Source organism: Apostichopus japonicus, chromosome 2 (genome assembly GCF_037975245.1).
Source record: "Apostichopus japonicus isolate 1M-3 chromosome 2, ASM3797524v1, whole genome shotgun sequence".
In the NCBI taxonomy this organism is placed as follows: Eukaryota; Metazoa; Echinodermata; class Holothuroidea; order Aspidochirotida; family Stichopodidae; genus Apostichopus; species Apostichopus japonicus.
Genome location: NC_092562.1, coordinates 4,259,862 through 4,274,970, shown reverse-complemented (window position 1 = coordinate 4,274,970; position 15,109 = coordinate 4,259,862). Strand labels below are relative to the sequence as shown.

Below are 15,109 nucleotides of genomic sequence, written 5' to 3'. Positions count from 1 at the left end.
CACTTCAATAAACTAGTTTAGTTAATTGAAACATACTGCTTAAATTCTGTATTTCTGAGTGTGAATCTGAAGTTCCGTTCTCGAATTAGCAGATTAAATATTTCAATGGATAAGTAACATCAACGCATATTAGACTGAGCTTCCTTTTATAAGTGTTATATATACATCTTCTGAGTTATTCTCCACATAGGAAAGGAAGTTTCCTTATCACTTATCAAGTTCAGTTTAATTTGAGTGAACACGAGGTTATAGAAACCATACATGTATACATCGGCTATACTTGAACCCAGCCTATTCGTTGCATCATTGTGTTTAATACTCTTCATCAGCTGTTCATCCATTCTTTCATTCTTTATTATTTGGGAGATTACGAGGCGGTCGTATTTCTTTTCGTCTTGATTTCTGGTTCCAAGCCAGTAGTCACACAAGTATTTGCCGCATCCAACAGATCTGACGAGATCCTTTTCCATTTCATCATTTAAAAATGGAGGAATCAGTGGGAGTATCCAACACGTCAACATTGCCCGAGTATATTCCAAAAGCAGTCAGGATTGCAGACGCTGTGATTTTATTATGTATCTCTCTAACAGGAATTATCGGCAATATTCTTACATCTGTAGCTTACATCTTATCTCACAAACTAAGGACAAAGACAAACATTTTCGTCATCAATCTCGCCATTGCTGATTTTCTGACTTGTCTGTTCCTTCCGTTTGTTTCTTGGTCTTTAGTCAAAGACGTTGTCTACATCGAACCGCAGTTTGATATTATTTGCGGTTTCGTCATTGCTGCGATAACCATGTTTGCTTCAACAAGCATTATATTACTTTTCTCAATCGCTGTTAACCGTTACGTGCTAATCACCAGAAGTCATCAGGAGTATGAAAGGTTTTACAGGACCAGAAACATCGCGATTTGGCTTTTTGTGTCGTGGACTTATCCGTTTCTTGTGAATTTAGTACCTTTACTGTTTGGAGTTGGACACCTTGGATTTGACATCAAAATTCATGCCTGCGGAGCGAGGACGGACCATGAACACTCTCATTTGTATGACTTGTTAGTGGTTATTGCATTCGTCCCTATGCCATTCTTAGTAACTGTATGCTATTTGGGTATATATTTCCACATTCGTAGACACAACAGACGTATGGTGTCCTATAATTTGTCATTACTAAGGAGGCGTTCTTGTTCACAAAATGATCCACGAAGTAGCAGGTAAACAACATTTTCTATCAATGCTGCTAAGGACAATGCTGAAAAAGACTAAAATCAGAGTATTTACATTCTAAAGGCTTTCATTGTAACCTTACAGGATCGGGAGCTCATTTAAAAAAATTACTGTTCAAGTAATTTAATATTGATGCAATTATTAACTGGTAAATTTAAGTGTACTAAATTGTTTTTGTTTTCAAACGTACAAAGTTCTGAAAATCCAAATTATTCCCAGACATTTAGGAGAAATAAACTGAGAGGGATAATGTTCCGAGTGTGCATTTAAAAATGTTCCTTGAAAATCTGATAGTACTATTAGTTACTACTTTTTTACCTTGCATATTAGGGGCAATACTTACGAATCATGATAATCATCATAAATGTAAACCAATCAGTTTTTTTTTTTAGTGTTTTACTTTCCAAAGGTTTCCCGAATGGTCAACAGAAACAAGAAAGAAATGTTTCACATAACCTGTTTTATGTAATAAATAAAAAAAACTTTATAACCATGGTGTTCGATATAAAAGTATGCTCATTAAACATATCAACATTTTAACAATACAAATATTTTCATTATATTTCCTTTCCAAGAAGTGCGGGGTCTAAAACGGACAAGTCCAAGACGAGAGAAATAGCTCCAAACCATTTGGCTATCAACAGAAATCTATTCCTTGTCCTTGTGATTTACATGGTGTGTCTTAGCCCACACATCATCGGCGAAATCGTCAACGCACCATATTACGTAATTCTACACACGAGGATAATCGTGGCTTGTAACAGTTGCTTGAATCCTATCATTTACGGTGTGAAACATCCCCACTTTAGACAAGTCTTTAAATCCATCATTTTACGTCAATGGAGTGAAATTCCTCAACCGGCTTATAAATGGATGGCGGCCTCTCAACAAGCACATTCTCATGATGTGAAAATGAGCACACATGTTACATTGAACCCCGGAGTAGAAACGACGCCCTGATTGAACACTGTATAATTCGTGTGCCATGAAGAAAGGAACAAGGTTCTTATTCCATAATGTTAATATTTCATATCATTTTCAGTTTTCTGTTGGTATCAATTACTTCAGATCGAAGAATTAAGTAGACTGAATTGCAATCGATTTGAAAGCGAAAGACCATAAAAGGGTTTCTGAAAAAGCGTGGGATTTCCGGGCTACACCCATAAGCTGTGCTAAGTGCAGCAATATGGATTTGGAAGACAAAAACAGATTGACATATGCTCTTTCCAAAATTGAAAAATAGCAGAAAGAATGTGAGTGGTACTTTACTTACTCTGAATGAAGGAAATTGCATATTTGTTATCAAATATTTTTTAAAAAGTGCAAATATGAAGAGATAGAGGCGATGATGTGTTTCCTACCAAAACATGACAGACCAATCAATGCATAAAATAGAATAATCAATAATTTACTGGGAGCTGAAGCTAACTGTTTATTGTGCTTTTGACTTTTGCTGACCTATGACCTTCATTGAAAACAATATGCCTGGGGTATTGGGCTTAACCAAGTGGATCTACAAACCAAGTATGAAGTTCATCAAAGCTTTACTTTTGAATTTATCATGCTTTTGATACATGGTTTTCAGACTTTTATTTCTTGTAACCTCTGACCTGTACAAAAAACAGTTGGACTCTTTTCTAAAACTACAGTAAGTGGATACCACAAATGGTTTCGATCCGTTCTTTACTTTTGGGTTATCATGTTTTCAGAATTTATCTCTGACCTCTACAAAAAACGACAAAACACAAACGAGCATCCAAGGGGTAGGTTGGAAGGTGGCTCCATTATCTGCATAGAGTTTCTTTCCTTCCTTTTCTCTAATGGGATTATTGTGTAACTGTATTTTTCATAGTTACTCTTTGCAGTACATGATAAAATGAATGAACAAATGACTGAAGGAAAGGTTATTTGAGATTAATGTCTGCAAACCCTGTAAACACTCCAAAACCTTACAACCATAAAGCATACAAATGAACTTCAAACTAGGTATGCAGATTCCTATTGGGTTCCCATTTTATTTGAGGTCAAAAGAAAGTACACTAACGTAGGTCAACATTTTGGCAGATTAACTAAACAACTGCGTTGAGTCCAGTGTTCGATTTTTCAGGTATCGCATCGCAAAATGCGATCCAAAACGACAAACTTGCGAGACGTTTCCAAATCAGCATCGCACATTGTGCCGATTTGTGCGATACAAATTCCTAGTCAGATTTGGGAACAAACACTCAAACCTTAACTTACGAACTGTCGATCACAATGTAGAAGTTATAATTTATTGAGTTTATACTCAATGTACAACTTATTCACTTGACCGTATAGCGGAAAAAAAAACCTGAAAAAATAATATCCTACCATAGTTAAGTGTAAAGCAAATAGCCTAACCACCTCGGCGGTTACGGATCTCACGTAACTAAAAGGTTCCCTGGCAACGTGCCAAAAAAATGTTAACAAACAGGTGTTACACAGGGGATGAGCTCACAGTTGTTGGGAAGGTACCTGGGCAAATTCGCAGCACATGTACCGTGGTACAGTAGTTGGGTATAGGGTTAAACACTGCAGTTGTAAAAATGTACGCATAGTGCACGCCATTCATTGTTAGGCAGTCTAGAAACGGGGCTTTGCTGAACGTTGTTTGTTTCATAATATCGGAAGTTTTGTAAGTTGCACTTTTTAAAGATTGAAAGACAGATTAAATCTCTTTTCATTTTATAACATAATGTAGCTACTTTAACTTGTCATTTTAAAATTTTCATCAGTTTCGTGACAATTCAAATAAAAAAGTTGGCAGTATTTTGCATCCTCAACTGCGATTTTTTTCATCGCCAGACATCGCAAAAAATGGCAACAATTTTCGGGGGCTTTCGCCCTCAGGATCCCCACGAGGGGTTCTACCCCATGACCCCACCATAGCCCTAAGACGGGCCCCTGGACACCACGCCTTAATGCTCGCACGTTACGCGTGCTAGGCAGGCGAACACCGGCGGGAAATCGGCAGTGTGTTCGCGTGAAATTGAACAAGGTTTTCCAACACTGCTGAAACTGTGCAGTTACTGTATGCATCATGTTCAAGGTTTTCACGGAGGCCTTTGAGGAAATGAATGGTTAGTACAGTGTATATATGCTGCACTAATGCTGTGTGTAGGCCAAGGTTCACGAAGGTCATTGGTTATATTCGCGCGCCGTAGACGTGTTTTTAGATGTTACGGAGAGTCAGGTTTCCATGGATATTAATCGAAAATGAATCTGAGTTTAACTGACGCTAAAGAAATGGATCGTCTTGGGCAGATTAACAAATCATTGCAAGTATAAATAAGTACAGGTAGCTCTGCTGTTAAAAAGAAAAGTTCAATATCGGTTTGCTGTTATCGGCAATTAGGCAAAATTTTACCGATACCGATATGCTGCCGATTTACCGATACCGATATGCTGCCGATATTGCAAATATCGGCCGATACCGATGTTGAAAACGATTATCGTAGCAACACTAGTATAAATAATCATAATAAACAAACATTTTCTAGTTAATACATTGATCGCCAACATTTGGTCCGTTTTGTGGTAATTTCAAAACTGCTATTCAATATTGGGGAACTGCTATGCAACAAAAATATTGTATAGCAATTGTCAAAATTTGTTGCTATGCAATTTTTTGGCCATAAGTCGAACACTGGTTGAGTCTATACACGTACGTCAGATATCAGTATTATTTATAGGTAAAGAAATGCAATTACACTTCTTCAACCTTAAAAGGAAATATTATTTCAGCTTCATGGTTCTTTCTTATTTCTAAGTGCTAGTTTCATTTTCTACACCATCAATAAAAACTTGACGTTAAGTGAGATGTATTTTTGAATATGGATGGCTTTGTACTTCCTGCTGTAAGAACATTGCACTAGTATATAAACAAAAGGAGTCAGTGTGTTTAATCACTTCAATAAACTAGTTTAGTTAATTGAAACATACTGCTTAAATTCTGTATTTCTAAGTGTGAATCTGAAGTTCCGTTCTCGAATTAGCAGATTAAATAATTCAATGGATAAGTAACATCAACGCATATTAGACTTAGCTTCCTTTTATAAGTGTTATATAGATATCCTGGGATATTATTCACATAGGAATTTTCCTTATCACTTATGAAGTTCGGTTTTATTAGAGTGAACACGAGGTTAGAGAAACCATACATGTATACATCGGCTATACTTGAGCCCAGCCAATTCGTTGCATCATTGTGTTAATTCTCTTCATCAGCTGTTCATCAATTCTTTCATTCTCTTTCGAATTTGGAGGATTACGAGGCAGTCGTATTTCTTTTCGTCTTGATTTCTGGTTACAAGCCAGTAGTCACACAAGTATTTGCCGCATCCAACAGATCTGACGAGATCCTTCCCCCATTTGAATTTCACCATATTAAGATGATGGAATCAGTGGAAGTATCCAACACGTCAACATTGCCCGAGTATATTCCAAAAGCAGTCAGGATTGCAGACGCTGTGATTTTACTATGTATCTCTCTAACAGGAATTATCGGCAATGTCCTTACATCTGTAGCTTACATCTTATCTCACAAACTAAGGACAAAGACAAACATTTTCGTCATCAATCTCGCCATTGCTGATTTTCTGACTTGTCTGTTCCTTCCGTTTGTTTCTTGGTCTTTAGTCAAAGACGTTGTCTACATCGAACCGCAGTTTGATATTATTTGTGGTTTCGTCATTGCTGCGATAACCATCTTTGCTTCAACTAGCATCATATTTCTTTTCTCAATCGCTGTTAACCGTTATGTGCTAATCACCAAAAGTCATCACGAGTATGAAAGGTTTTACAGGACCAGAAACATCGCGATATGGCTTTTCGTGTCGTGGACTTATCCCGTCCTTGTGAATTTAGTACCTTTACTGTTTGGAGTTGGACACCTTGGATTTGACATCAAAATCCATGCTTGTGGAGCGAGGACGGACCATGAACACTCTCATTTGTATGATTTGTTAGTGGTTATTTCTTTCGTCCCCATGCCATTCTTAGTAACTGTATGCTATGTGGGTATATATTTGCACATTCGTAGACACAACAGACGTATGGTGTCCTATAATTTGTCATTACTAAAGAGCCGTTCTTGTTCACAAAATGATCCACAAAGTAGCAGGTAAACAACATTTTCTATCAATGCTGCTAATGCATAAGACTACAATCAGAGTCTTGACATGCGTAGGCTTTCTTTGTAGCCTTACAGGATCAGGAGCTCATTTAAAAAAAATTACTGTTCAAGTTAATTAATTTAGATGCCATTATTAACTGGTAAAATTTAAGGGTACTAAAATCATTTTTGTTTTTCAAACATACAAAGTTCTGAAAATCCAAATTATTCTCAGACATTGAGGAGGAATGAACTGTGGGGATATTGATCTGAGTGTCCATGTAAAAAAATGTTTCTTGAAAGTCTGAAAGTGTTAGTTACTATTTTTTCACCTTCTAGCATATTAGGGGCAATACTGATGAATGAGTGTCTTACTTTCCAAACGTTTCATGAATGGTCAACAGAAACAAGCTAGAAGTGTTTCATATCCTGTCTTCCAATCAGTCTAACTTGTTTATACAAATCAAATAAAGAACTTTATAGCCATAGTGTCCAATATGCTCATCAAACACATGAACATTTTCACGATACAAATATCTTCATTATATTTTCCTTCCCAGAAGTGCAGTGACTAAAACGGACAAGTCCAAGACGAGAGAAATAGCTCCAAACCATTTGGCTATCAACCGAAATCTATTCCTTGTCCTTGTGATTTACCTGGTGTGTCTTAGCCCACACATCATCGGCGAAATAGTCAATGCACCATATTACGTAATTCTACACACGACGATAATCGTGGCTTGTAACAGTTGCTTGAATCCTATCATTTACGGTGTGAAACATCCCCACTTTAGACAAGTCTTTAAATCCATCATTTTATGTCGATGGAGTGAAATTCCTCAACCGGCTTATAAATGGATGGCGGCTTCTCAACAAGCACATTATCATGATGTGAAAATGAGCACACATGTTACATTGGACCACGAAGTACTAACAACGCCCTGATTGAACACTGTCTAATTCGTGTGTCATGAAGAAGGAACAAGGTTCTTATTCCATAATGTTAATATTTCATATCATTTTCAGTTTTCTGTTGGTATCAATTACTTCAGATCGAAGAATTAAGTAGACTGAATTGCAATCGATTTGAAAGCGAAAGACCATAAAAGGGTTTCTGATAAAGCGTGGGATTTCCGGGCTACACCCATAAGCTGTGCTAAGTGCAGCAATATGGATTTGTTAGACAAAAACAGGTTGACATATGCTCTTTCCAAAATTGTAAAACAGCAGAAAGAATGTGAGTGGTACTTTACTTACTCTTAATGAAGGAAATTGCATGTTTGTGATCAAATATTTTTTAAAAAGTGCAAATATGAAGAGATAGAGGCGATGATGTGTTTCCTACCAAAACCTGACAGACCAATCAATGCATAAAATAGAATTATCAATAATTAACTGGGAGCTGAAGCTAACTGTTTATTGTGCTTTTGACTTCTGCTGACCTCTGGCCTTCATTGAAAACAATATGCCTGAGGTATTAGGCTCAACCAAGTGGATCTACAAATCAAGTATGAAGTTCATCAAAGCTTTACTTTTGGATTTATTATGCTTTTGATACAAGGTTTTCAGATTTTTATTTCTTGTAACCTCTGACCTGTACAAAAACAGTTGGATTCTTTTTTAAAACTCAGTGGATACCCATACCACAAATGGATTCGTTCCGTTCTTTACTTTTGGGTTATCATGTTTTCAGAATTTAACTCTGACCTCTACAAAAACGACAAAACACAAAGAGCATCCGATGGGTAGGTTGGAAGGTTGCTCCATTATTGGCTTAGAGTTTCTTTCGGTCCTTTTCTCTCATGGGATTATTGTGTAACTGTATTTTTCATAGTTACTCTTTGCAGTACATGATAAAATGAATGAATGACTGAAGGAAAGGTTATTTGAGATTAACGTCTACAAACCTTGTAAACACTCCAAAACCTTCCAACCAAAAAGCATACAAATGAACTTCAAAGTAGGTATGCAAATATCCAACTTAGGGAGTACAAGATTCCTATTGGGTTCCCATTTTATATGAGGTCAAAAAGAAAGTACACTACCTTTGTAAACTGGTCCACATGAATGCACAAACCTTCCCGACCATGTGAAATTAACAATGGCCAATACTTGAAATCTTGTTACACTCAGGTTTTGTCATATGTAATTTAGCAAGGAATATGTAGTCCATTTGACTTTCCGTTATGAATCGTGTTTTAATCAGTATTACTTATAGATAAGGAAATGCAACTACACTTCCTCAATACTAAGAAGAAAAAGTTATTTCAGTTAAATACTTCCGCTTCCTACTTATGTCAGTTGCTGGTTTCAGTTTCTTACATAAAAAAGCAAAAAAGCAAAAAAAGCAAAAAATGAAAAGTGTTTAGAGGTGTATTTTTGAATATGCATGACTTGGTACTTCTTTCAGAAAGAACACTGGATTAGTATGAGACATCAGTGTGTTTAATCACTATGTATAAGGAGCTGGAACAGTTAATTAACAATTGCAACACACCATCTTAACTTACTTCAGCTGGTACTGTGCCTTCAATCAAGTAGTTTAGTTGATTGAAACATACTGCTGAAAATTCTGAATATCAAAGTGTGAATCTGAAGTTCCGTTCTCGATTAGAGGATTTAATATTTGAATGGATAAGTAACATCAACGCATATAAGAGTCAGCTTCCTTTACTAAGTGTTATATTTATCTTCTGGTTTATTCTCCACATAGGAAGAAGTTTCCTTATCACTTATCAAGTTCAGTTTTATTAGACTGAACACAAGGTTAGATAAACCAAACCATACGTGTAAACATCAGCTCTACAGTTTATTCGTTGCATCATTGTGTTTACGTACTCTTCATCAGCTGTTCATCAATTCTTTTATTCTCTTTCGAATTTGGGAGATTACGAGGCAGTCGTATTTCTTTTCTTCTTGATTTTTGCTTCCAAGCCAGTAGTCACACAAGTAATTGCCGCATTAAACAGATCTGACGAGATCCTTTTCCATTTTATCATTTCAAGATGGAGGAATCAGTGGGAGTATCCAACACGTCAACATTGCCCGAGTATATTCCAAAAGCAGTCAGAATTGCAGACGCTGTGATTCTATTATGTATCTCTCTAACAGGAATTATCGGCAATGTCCTTACATCTGTAGCTTACATCTTATCTCACAAACTAAGGACAAAGACAAACATTTTCGTCATCAATCTTGCCATTGCTGATTTTCTGACTTGTCTGTTCCTTCCATTTGTTTCTTGGTCTTTAGTCAAAGACGTTGTCTACATCGAACCGCAGTTTGATATTATTTGCGGTTTCGTCATTGCTGCAATACACATCTTTGTTTCAACAAGCATCATATTACTTTTCTCAATTGCTGTTAACCGTTATGTGCTAATCACCAATAGTCATCACCAGTATGAAAGGTTTTACAGGACCAGAAACATCGCGATTTGGCTTTTCGTGTCGTGGACTTATCCGTTTCTTGTGAATTTATTACCTTTACTGTTTGGAGTAGGACGCCTCGGATACGAAATCAAATTTCATGCTTGCGGAACGAGGATGGACCACGAACACTCTCATTTGTATGACTTGTTAGTGGTTATTGCATTCGTCCCTATGCCATTCTTAGTAACTGTATGCTATTTGGGTATATATTTCCACATTCGTAGACACAACAGACGTATGGTGTCCTATAATTTGTCATTACTAAGAATGCGTTCTTGTTCACAAGATCCACAAAGTAGCAGGTAAACAACATTTTCTATCAATGCTGCTTAGGTATAAGACTAAAATCAGAGTCTTTACATTCTTAAGGCTTTCATTGTAACCTTACAGGATCGGGAGCTCATTTAAAAAAATGTACTGTTCAAGTTAGTTAATTTAGATGCAATTGTTAACAGGTAAATTTAAGTGTACTAAATTGTTTTTGTTTTCAAACGTACAAAGTTCTGAAAATCCAAATTATTCCCAGACATTGAGGAGAAATAAACTGAGAGGGATAATGTTCCGAGTGTGCATTTAGAAATGTTTCTTGAAAATCTGACAGTATTAGTTACTATTTTTTTACCTTGCATATTAGGGGCAATATTTACGAATCATGATAATCATCATAAATGTAAATCATTCAGTTTTTTTTTTAGTGTTTTACTTTCCAAAGGCTTCCCGAATGGTCAACAGAAACAAGATAGAAGTGTTTCACATAACCTGTTTTATGTAATGAATAAAAAAACTTTAAAACCAGTGTCCATATAAAAGTATGCTCATTAAACATATGAACATTTTCACAATACAAATAGTTTCATTATATTTTCCTTTCCAGAAGTGCAGTGCCTAAAACGGACAAGTCCAAGACGAGAGAAATAGCTCCAAACCATTTGGCTATCAACAGAAATCTATTCCTTGTCCTTGTGATTTACATGGTGTGTCTTAGCCCACACATCATCGGCGAAATCGTCAACGCACCGTATTACGTAATTCTACACACGAAGATAATCGTGGCTTGTAACAGTTGCTTGAATCCTATCATTTACGGTGTGAAACATCCCCACTTTAGACAAGTCTTTAAATCCATCATTTTATGTCGATGGAGTGAAATTCCTCAACCGGCTTATAAATGGATGGCTGCCTCTCAACAAGCACATTCTCATGATGTGAAAATGAGCACACATGTTACATTGAACCCCGGAGTAGTAACGACGCCCTGATTGAACACTGTCTAATTCGTATGCCACAAAGAAAGGAACAGGTTCTTATTCCATAATGTTAATAGTTCATATCATTTTCAGCTTTCTGTTGTGATCAATGACTTCAGATTGAAGAATTAAGTAGACTGAATTGCAACTGATTTGAAAGCGAAAGACCATAAAAGGGTTTCTGAAAAAGCGTGGGATTTCCGGGCTACACCCATAAGCTGTGCTAAGTGCAGCAATATGGATTTGGAAAACAAAAACAGGTTGCCATACGCTCTTTCCAAAATTGTAAAATAGCAGAAAGAATGTGAGTGGTACTTTACTGACTCTTAATGAAGGAAATTGCATGTTTGTGATAAAAGATTAAGAATAAGTACAAATATGAAGAGGTAGATACGTGTTTCCTACCAAACCAGACATACCAATCAATACAGAAAATAGAATTATCAATAATTAACTGAGAGCTGAAGCTAACTGTTTATTGTGCTTTTGACTTCTGCTGACCTATGACCTTCATTGAAAACAATATGCCTGGGGTATTGGGCTTTACCAAGTGGATCTACAAATCAAGTATAAAGTTCATCAAAGCTTTACTTTTGGATTTATCATGCTTTTGATACAAGGTTTTCACACTTTTATTTCTGGTAACCTCTGCTCTGACCTGTACAAAAAACAGTTGGATTCTTTTCTTAAAATAAGTGGATACCCATACCACAAATGGTTTCGATCCATTCTTTACTTTTGGGTTATCATATTTTCAGAATTTAACTCTGACCTCTACAAAAAATGACAAAACACAAAGAGCATCCGATGGGTAGGTTGGAAGGTGGCTCCATTATCGGCATAGAGTTTCTTTCCGTCCTTTTCTCTCAAGGGATTATTGTATTACGGTACTTTTCATAGTTACTTTTTGCAGTACATGATAAAATGAATGAATGAATGACTAAAGGAAAGGTTATTTGAGATTAATGTCTGCAAACCTTGTAAACACTCCAAAACCTTACAACCATAAAGCATACAAAATGAACTTCAAACTTGGTATGCATATATCAAACTAAGGAAGTACAAGATTCCTATTGGGTTCCCATTTTATTAGAGGTCAAAAGAAAGTACACTAACTTTGTTAACAGGTCCACATTTTTGGCAGATTAACTAAACAACTGCGTTCAGTCTATGCACTTACAGTACTTCAGATATCAGTATTATTTATAGGTAAGGAAATGCAACTACACTTCTTCAAACTTAAAAGGAAAAGTTATTTCAGTTTCATAGTTCTTTCTTGCATCAAGTGCTAGTTTTATTTCATACACCATAAATCAAAACTTGATACTTAGTGAGGTGTATTTTTGAATATGGATGACTTTGTACTTCCTGCTGTAAGAACATTGCAAGAGAAGTCAGTGTGTTTAATCACTTCTATAAACTAGTTTAGTTAATTGAAACATGCTGCTTAAATTCTGTATTTCTAAGTGTAAATCTGAAGTTCTGTTCTCCAATTAGCAGATTAAATATTTCAATGGATTAGTAACATCAACGCATATACTGTAAGACTGAGCTCCCTTTCATAAGTGTTATATATCTCCTGGGATATTATTCACATAGGAATTTTCCTTATCACTTATGAAGTTCAGTTTAATTTGACTGAACACGAGGTTAGAGAAACCATACATGTATACATCGGCTATACTTGAGCCCAGCCAATTCGTTGCATCATTGTGTTAATTCTCTTCATCAGCCGTTCATCAATTCTTTCATTCTCTTTCGAATTTGGAGGATTACGAGGCAGTCATATTTCTTTTCGTCTTGATTTCTGGTTACAAGCCAGTACTCACACAAGTATTTGCCGCATCCAACAGATCTGACGAGATCCTTTTCCATTTTATCATATAACGATGGAGGAATCAGTGGGAGTATCCAACACGTCAACATTGCCCGAGTATATTCCAAAAGCAGTCAGGATTGCAGACGCTGTGATTTTATTATGTATCTCTCTAACCGGAATTATCGGCAATGTCCTTACATCTGTTGCTTACATCTTATCTCACAAACTAAGGACAAAGACAAATATTTTCGTCATTAATCTTGCCATTGCTGATTTTCTAACTTGTCTATTCCTTCCGTTTGTTTCTTGGTCTTTAGTCAAAGACGTTGTCTACATCGAACCGCAGTTTGATATTATTTGCGGTTTCGTCATTGCTGCGTTAACCATCTTTGCTTCAACTAGCATCATATTACTTTTCTCCATTGCTGTTAACCGTTACGTGCTAATCACCAGAAGTCATAAGGAGTATGAAAGGTTTTACAGGACCAGAAACATAGCGATTTGGCTTTTCGTGTCGTGGACTTATCCGTTTCTTGTGAATTTATTACCTTTACTGTTTGGAGTGGGACACCTTGGATTTGACATCAAAATCCATGCTTGTGGAGCGAGGACGGACCATGAACACTCTCATTTGTATGATTTGTTAGTGGTTATTTCATTCGTCCCTATGCCATTCTTAGTAACTGTATGCTATTTGGGTATATATTTCCACATTCGTAGACACAACAGACGTATGGTGTCCTATAATTTGTCATTACTAAGGAGGCGTTCTTCTTCACAAAATGATCCACAAAGTAGCAGGTAAACAACATTTTCTATCAATGCTGCTAATGTATAAGTCTAAAATCAGAGTCTTGACATTCTTAAGGCTTTCTTTGTAGCCTAACCGGATCGGGAGCTCATTTAAAAAAAATTTACTGTTCAAGTTAATTAATTTAGATGCAATTGTTAACTGACTGGTAACTTTAAGTGTACTAAAAACATTTTTGTTTTTCTGAAAATCCAAATTATTCTCAGACATTGAGGAGGAATGAACTGTGGGGATAATGTTCAGAGTGTCCATGTAAAAAAATGTTTCTTGAAAGTCTGAAAGTATTAGTTACTATTTATTGACCATCTAGCATAATAGGGGCAATACTGATGAATGAGTGTCTTTAGTTCCAAACGTTTCACGTATGGCCAACAGAAACAAGCTAGAAGTGTTTTCATATCCTGTCTTCCAATCAGTCTAACTTGTTAAAATAAAATCAAATATAGAACTATATAGCAATAGTGTCCAATATGCTCATCAAACACATGAACATTTTCACGATACAAATATCTTCATTATATTTTCCTTCCCAGAAGTGCAGTGCCTAAAACGGACAAGTCCAAGACGAGAGAAATAGCTCCAAACCATTTGGCTATCAACAGAAATCTATTCCTTGTTCTTGTGATTTACATGGTGTGTCTTAGCCCACACATCATCGGCGAAATCGTAAACGCACCGTATTACGTAATTCTACACACGACGATAATCGTGGCTTGTAACAGTTGCTTGAATCCTATCATTTACGGTGTGAAACATCCCCACTTTAGACAAGTCTTTAAATCCATCATGTTACGTCAATGGAGTGAAATTCCTCAACCGGCTTATAAATGGATGGCGGCTTCTCAACAAGCACATTCTCATGATGTGAAAATGAGCACACATGTTACATTGGACCACGAAGTACTAACGACGCCATGATTGAACACTGTCTAATTCGTGTACCATGAAGAAAGGAACAAGGTTCTTATTCCATAATGTTAATATTTCATATCATTTTCAGTTTTCTGTTGTGATCAATGAATTCAGATCGAAGAATTAAGGAGACTGAATTGCAATCGATTTGAAAGCGAAAGACCATAAAAGGGTTTCTGAAAAAGCGTGGGATTTCCGGGTTACACCCATATGCTGTACTACAAGGGCGTTGGAACCGGGGTGGCTGGGGGGGTGCCAGCCCCCCCCAGTGAAAAATGTGGAGGGGCGGAAGTATAATTCCGCCCCCCCCCCCGGTTCGCAAGTCAGAAAACCCCTTTTTCATTTCCAAATGAGAAAAAAAATCTCATTTGGAGCACCAAATTGCATCTACTGTAAGGCCAGGTGAAAATACAAAATTAAGTTTACAAAATGGAGTGGGTTTGAAGTGTGCTATATATCACAATATTATATAAATGTATTGTGGTTCTGGCATGGCGCCACCACTTATACTGCGCTTGACAATAAAG

At 36.5% G+C, this 15,109-nt stretch overlaps 5 protein-coding genes across 6 annotated transcripts in view; 4 read left to right on the top strand and 1 right to left on the bottom strand.

The window, feature by feature from the left end:
• Positions 1 to 15,109, bottom strand: part of LOC139974883 (DNA repair and recombination protein RAD54-like) — a 43,853-nt gene that overhangs the window by 6,529 nt on the left and 22,215 nt on the right. The window lies entirely within an intron of this gene.
• Positions 485 to 2,188, top strand: LOC139974946 (melatonin receptor type 1B-B-like). Of its 2 annotated transcripts, none has more exons than XM_071982518.1 (2): positions 485 to 1,215; positions 1,807 to 2,188. In XM_071982518.1, the coding sequence occupies exons 1-2, from the start codon at positions 485 to 487 to the stop codon at positions 2,186 to 2,188; spliced, it is 1,113 nt and encodes a 370-aa protein (XP_071838619.1). The 2 variants fall into 2 exon arrangements, with proteins under 2 accessions (XP_071838619.1, XP_071838609.1); XM_071982508.1 differs by having other exon boundaries at positions 1,804 to 2,188.
• On the top strand, positions 5,639 to 7,313 carry LOC139974911 (melatonin receptor type 1B-B-like). Its single transcript, XM_071982463.1, has 2 exons — positions 5,639 to 6,371; positions 6,923 to 7,313. Exons 1-2 carry the CDS (start codon positions 5,641 to 5,643, stop codon positions 7,305 to 7,307), a joined length of 1,116 nt encoding a protein of 371 aa, XP_071838564.1. The 5' UTR covers positions 5,639 to 5,640; the 3' UTR covers positions 7,308 to 7,313.
• LOC139974919 (G-protein coupled receptor moody-like) lies at positions 7,226 to 12,921 on the top strand. The gene is made up of 3 exons (XM_071982475.1): positions 7,226 to 7,348; positions 9,368 to 10,095; positions 10,668 to 12,921. Exons 2-3 carry the CDS (start codon positions 9,368 to 9,370, stop codon positions 11,050 to 11,052), a joined length of 1,113 nt encoding a protein of 370 aa, XP_071838576.1. The 5' UTR covers positions 7,226 to 7,348; the 3' UTR covers positions 11,053 to 12,921.
• Positions 12,912 to 14,838, top strand: LOC139974929 (melatonin receptor type 1B-B-like). The gene is made up of 2 exons (XM_071982485.1): positions 12,912 to 13,660; positions 14,204 to 14,838. Exons 1-2 carry the CDS (start codon positions 12,930 to 12,932, stop codon positions 14,586 to 14,588), a joined length of 1,116 nt encoding a protein of 371 aa, XP_071838586.1. The 5' UTR covers positions 12,912 to 12,929; the 3' UTR covers positions 14,589 to 14,838.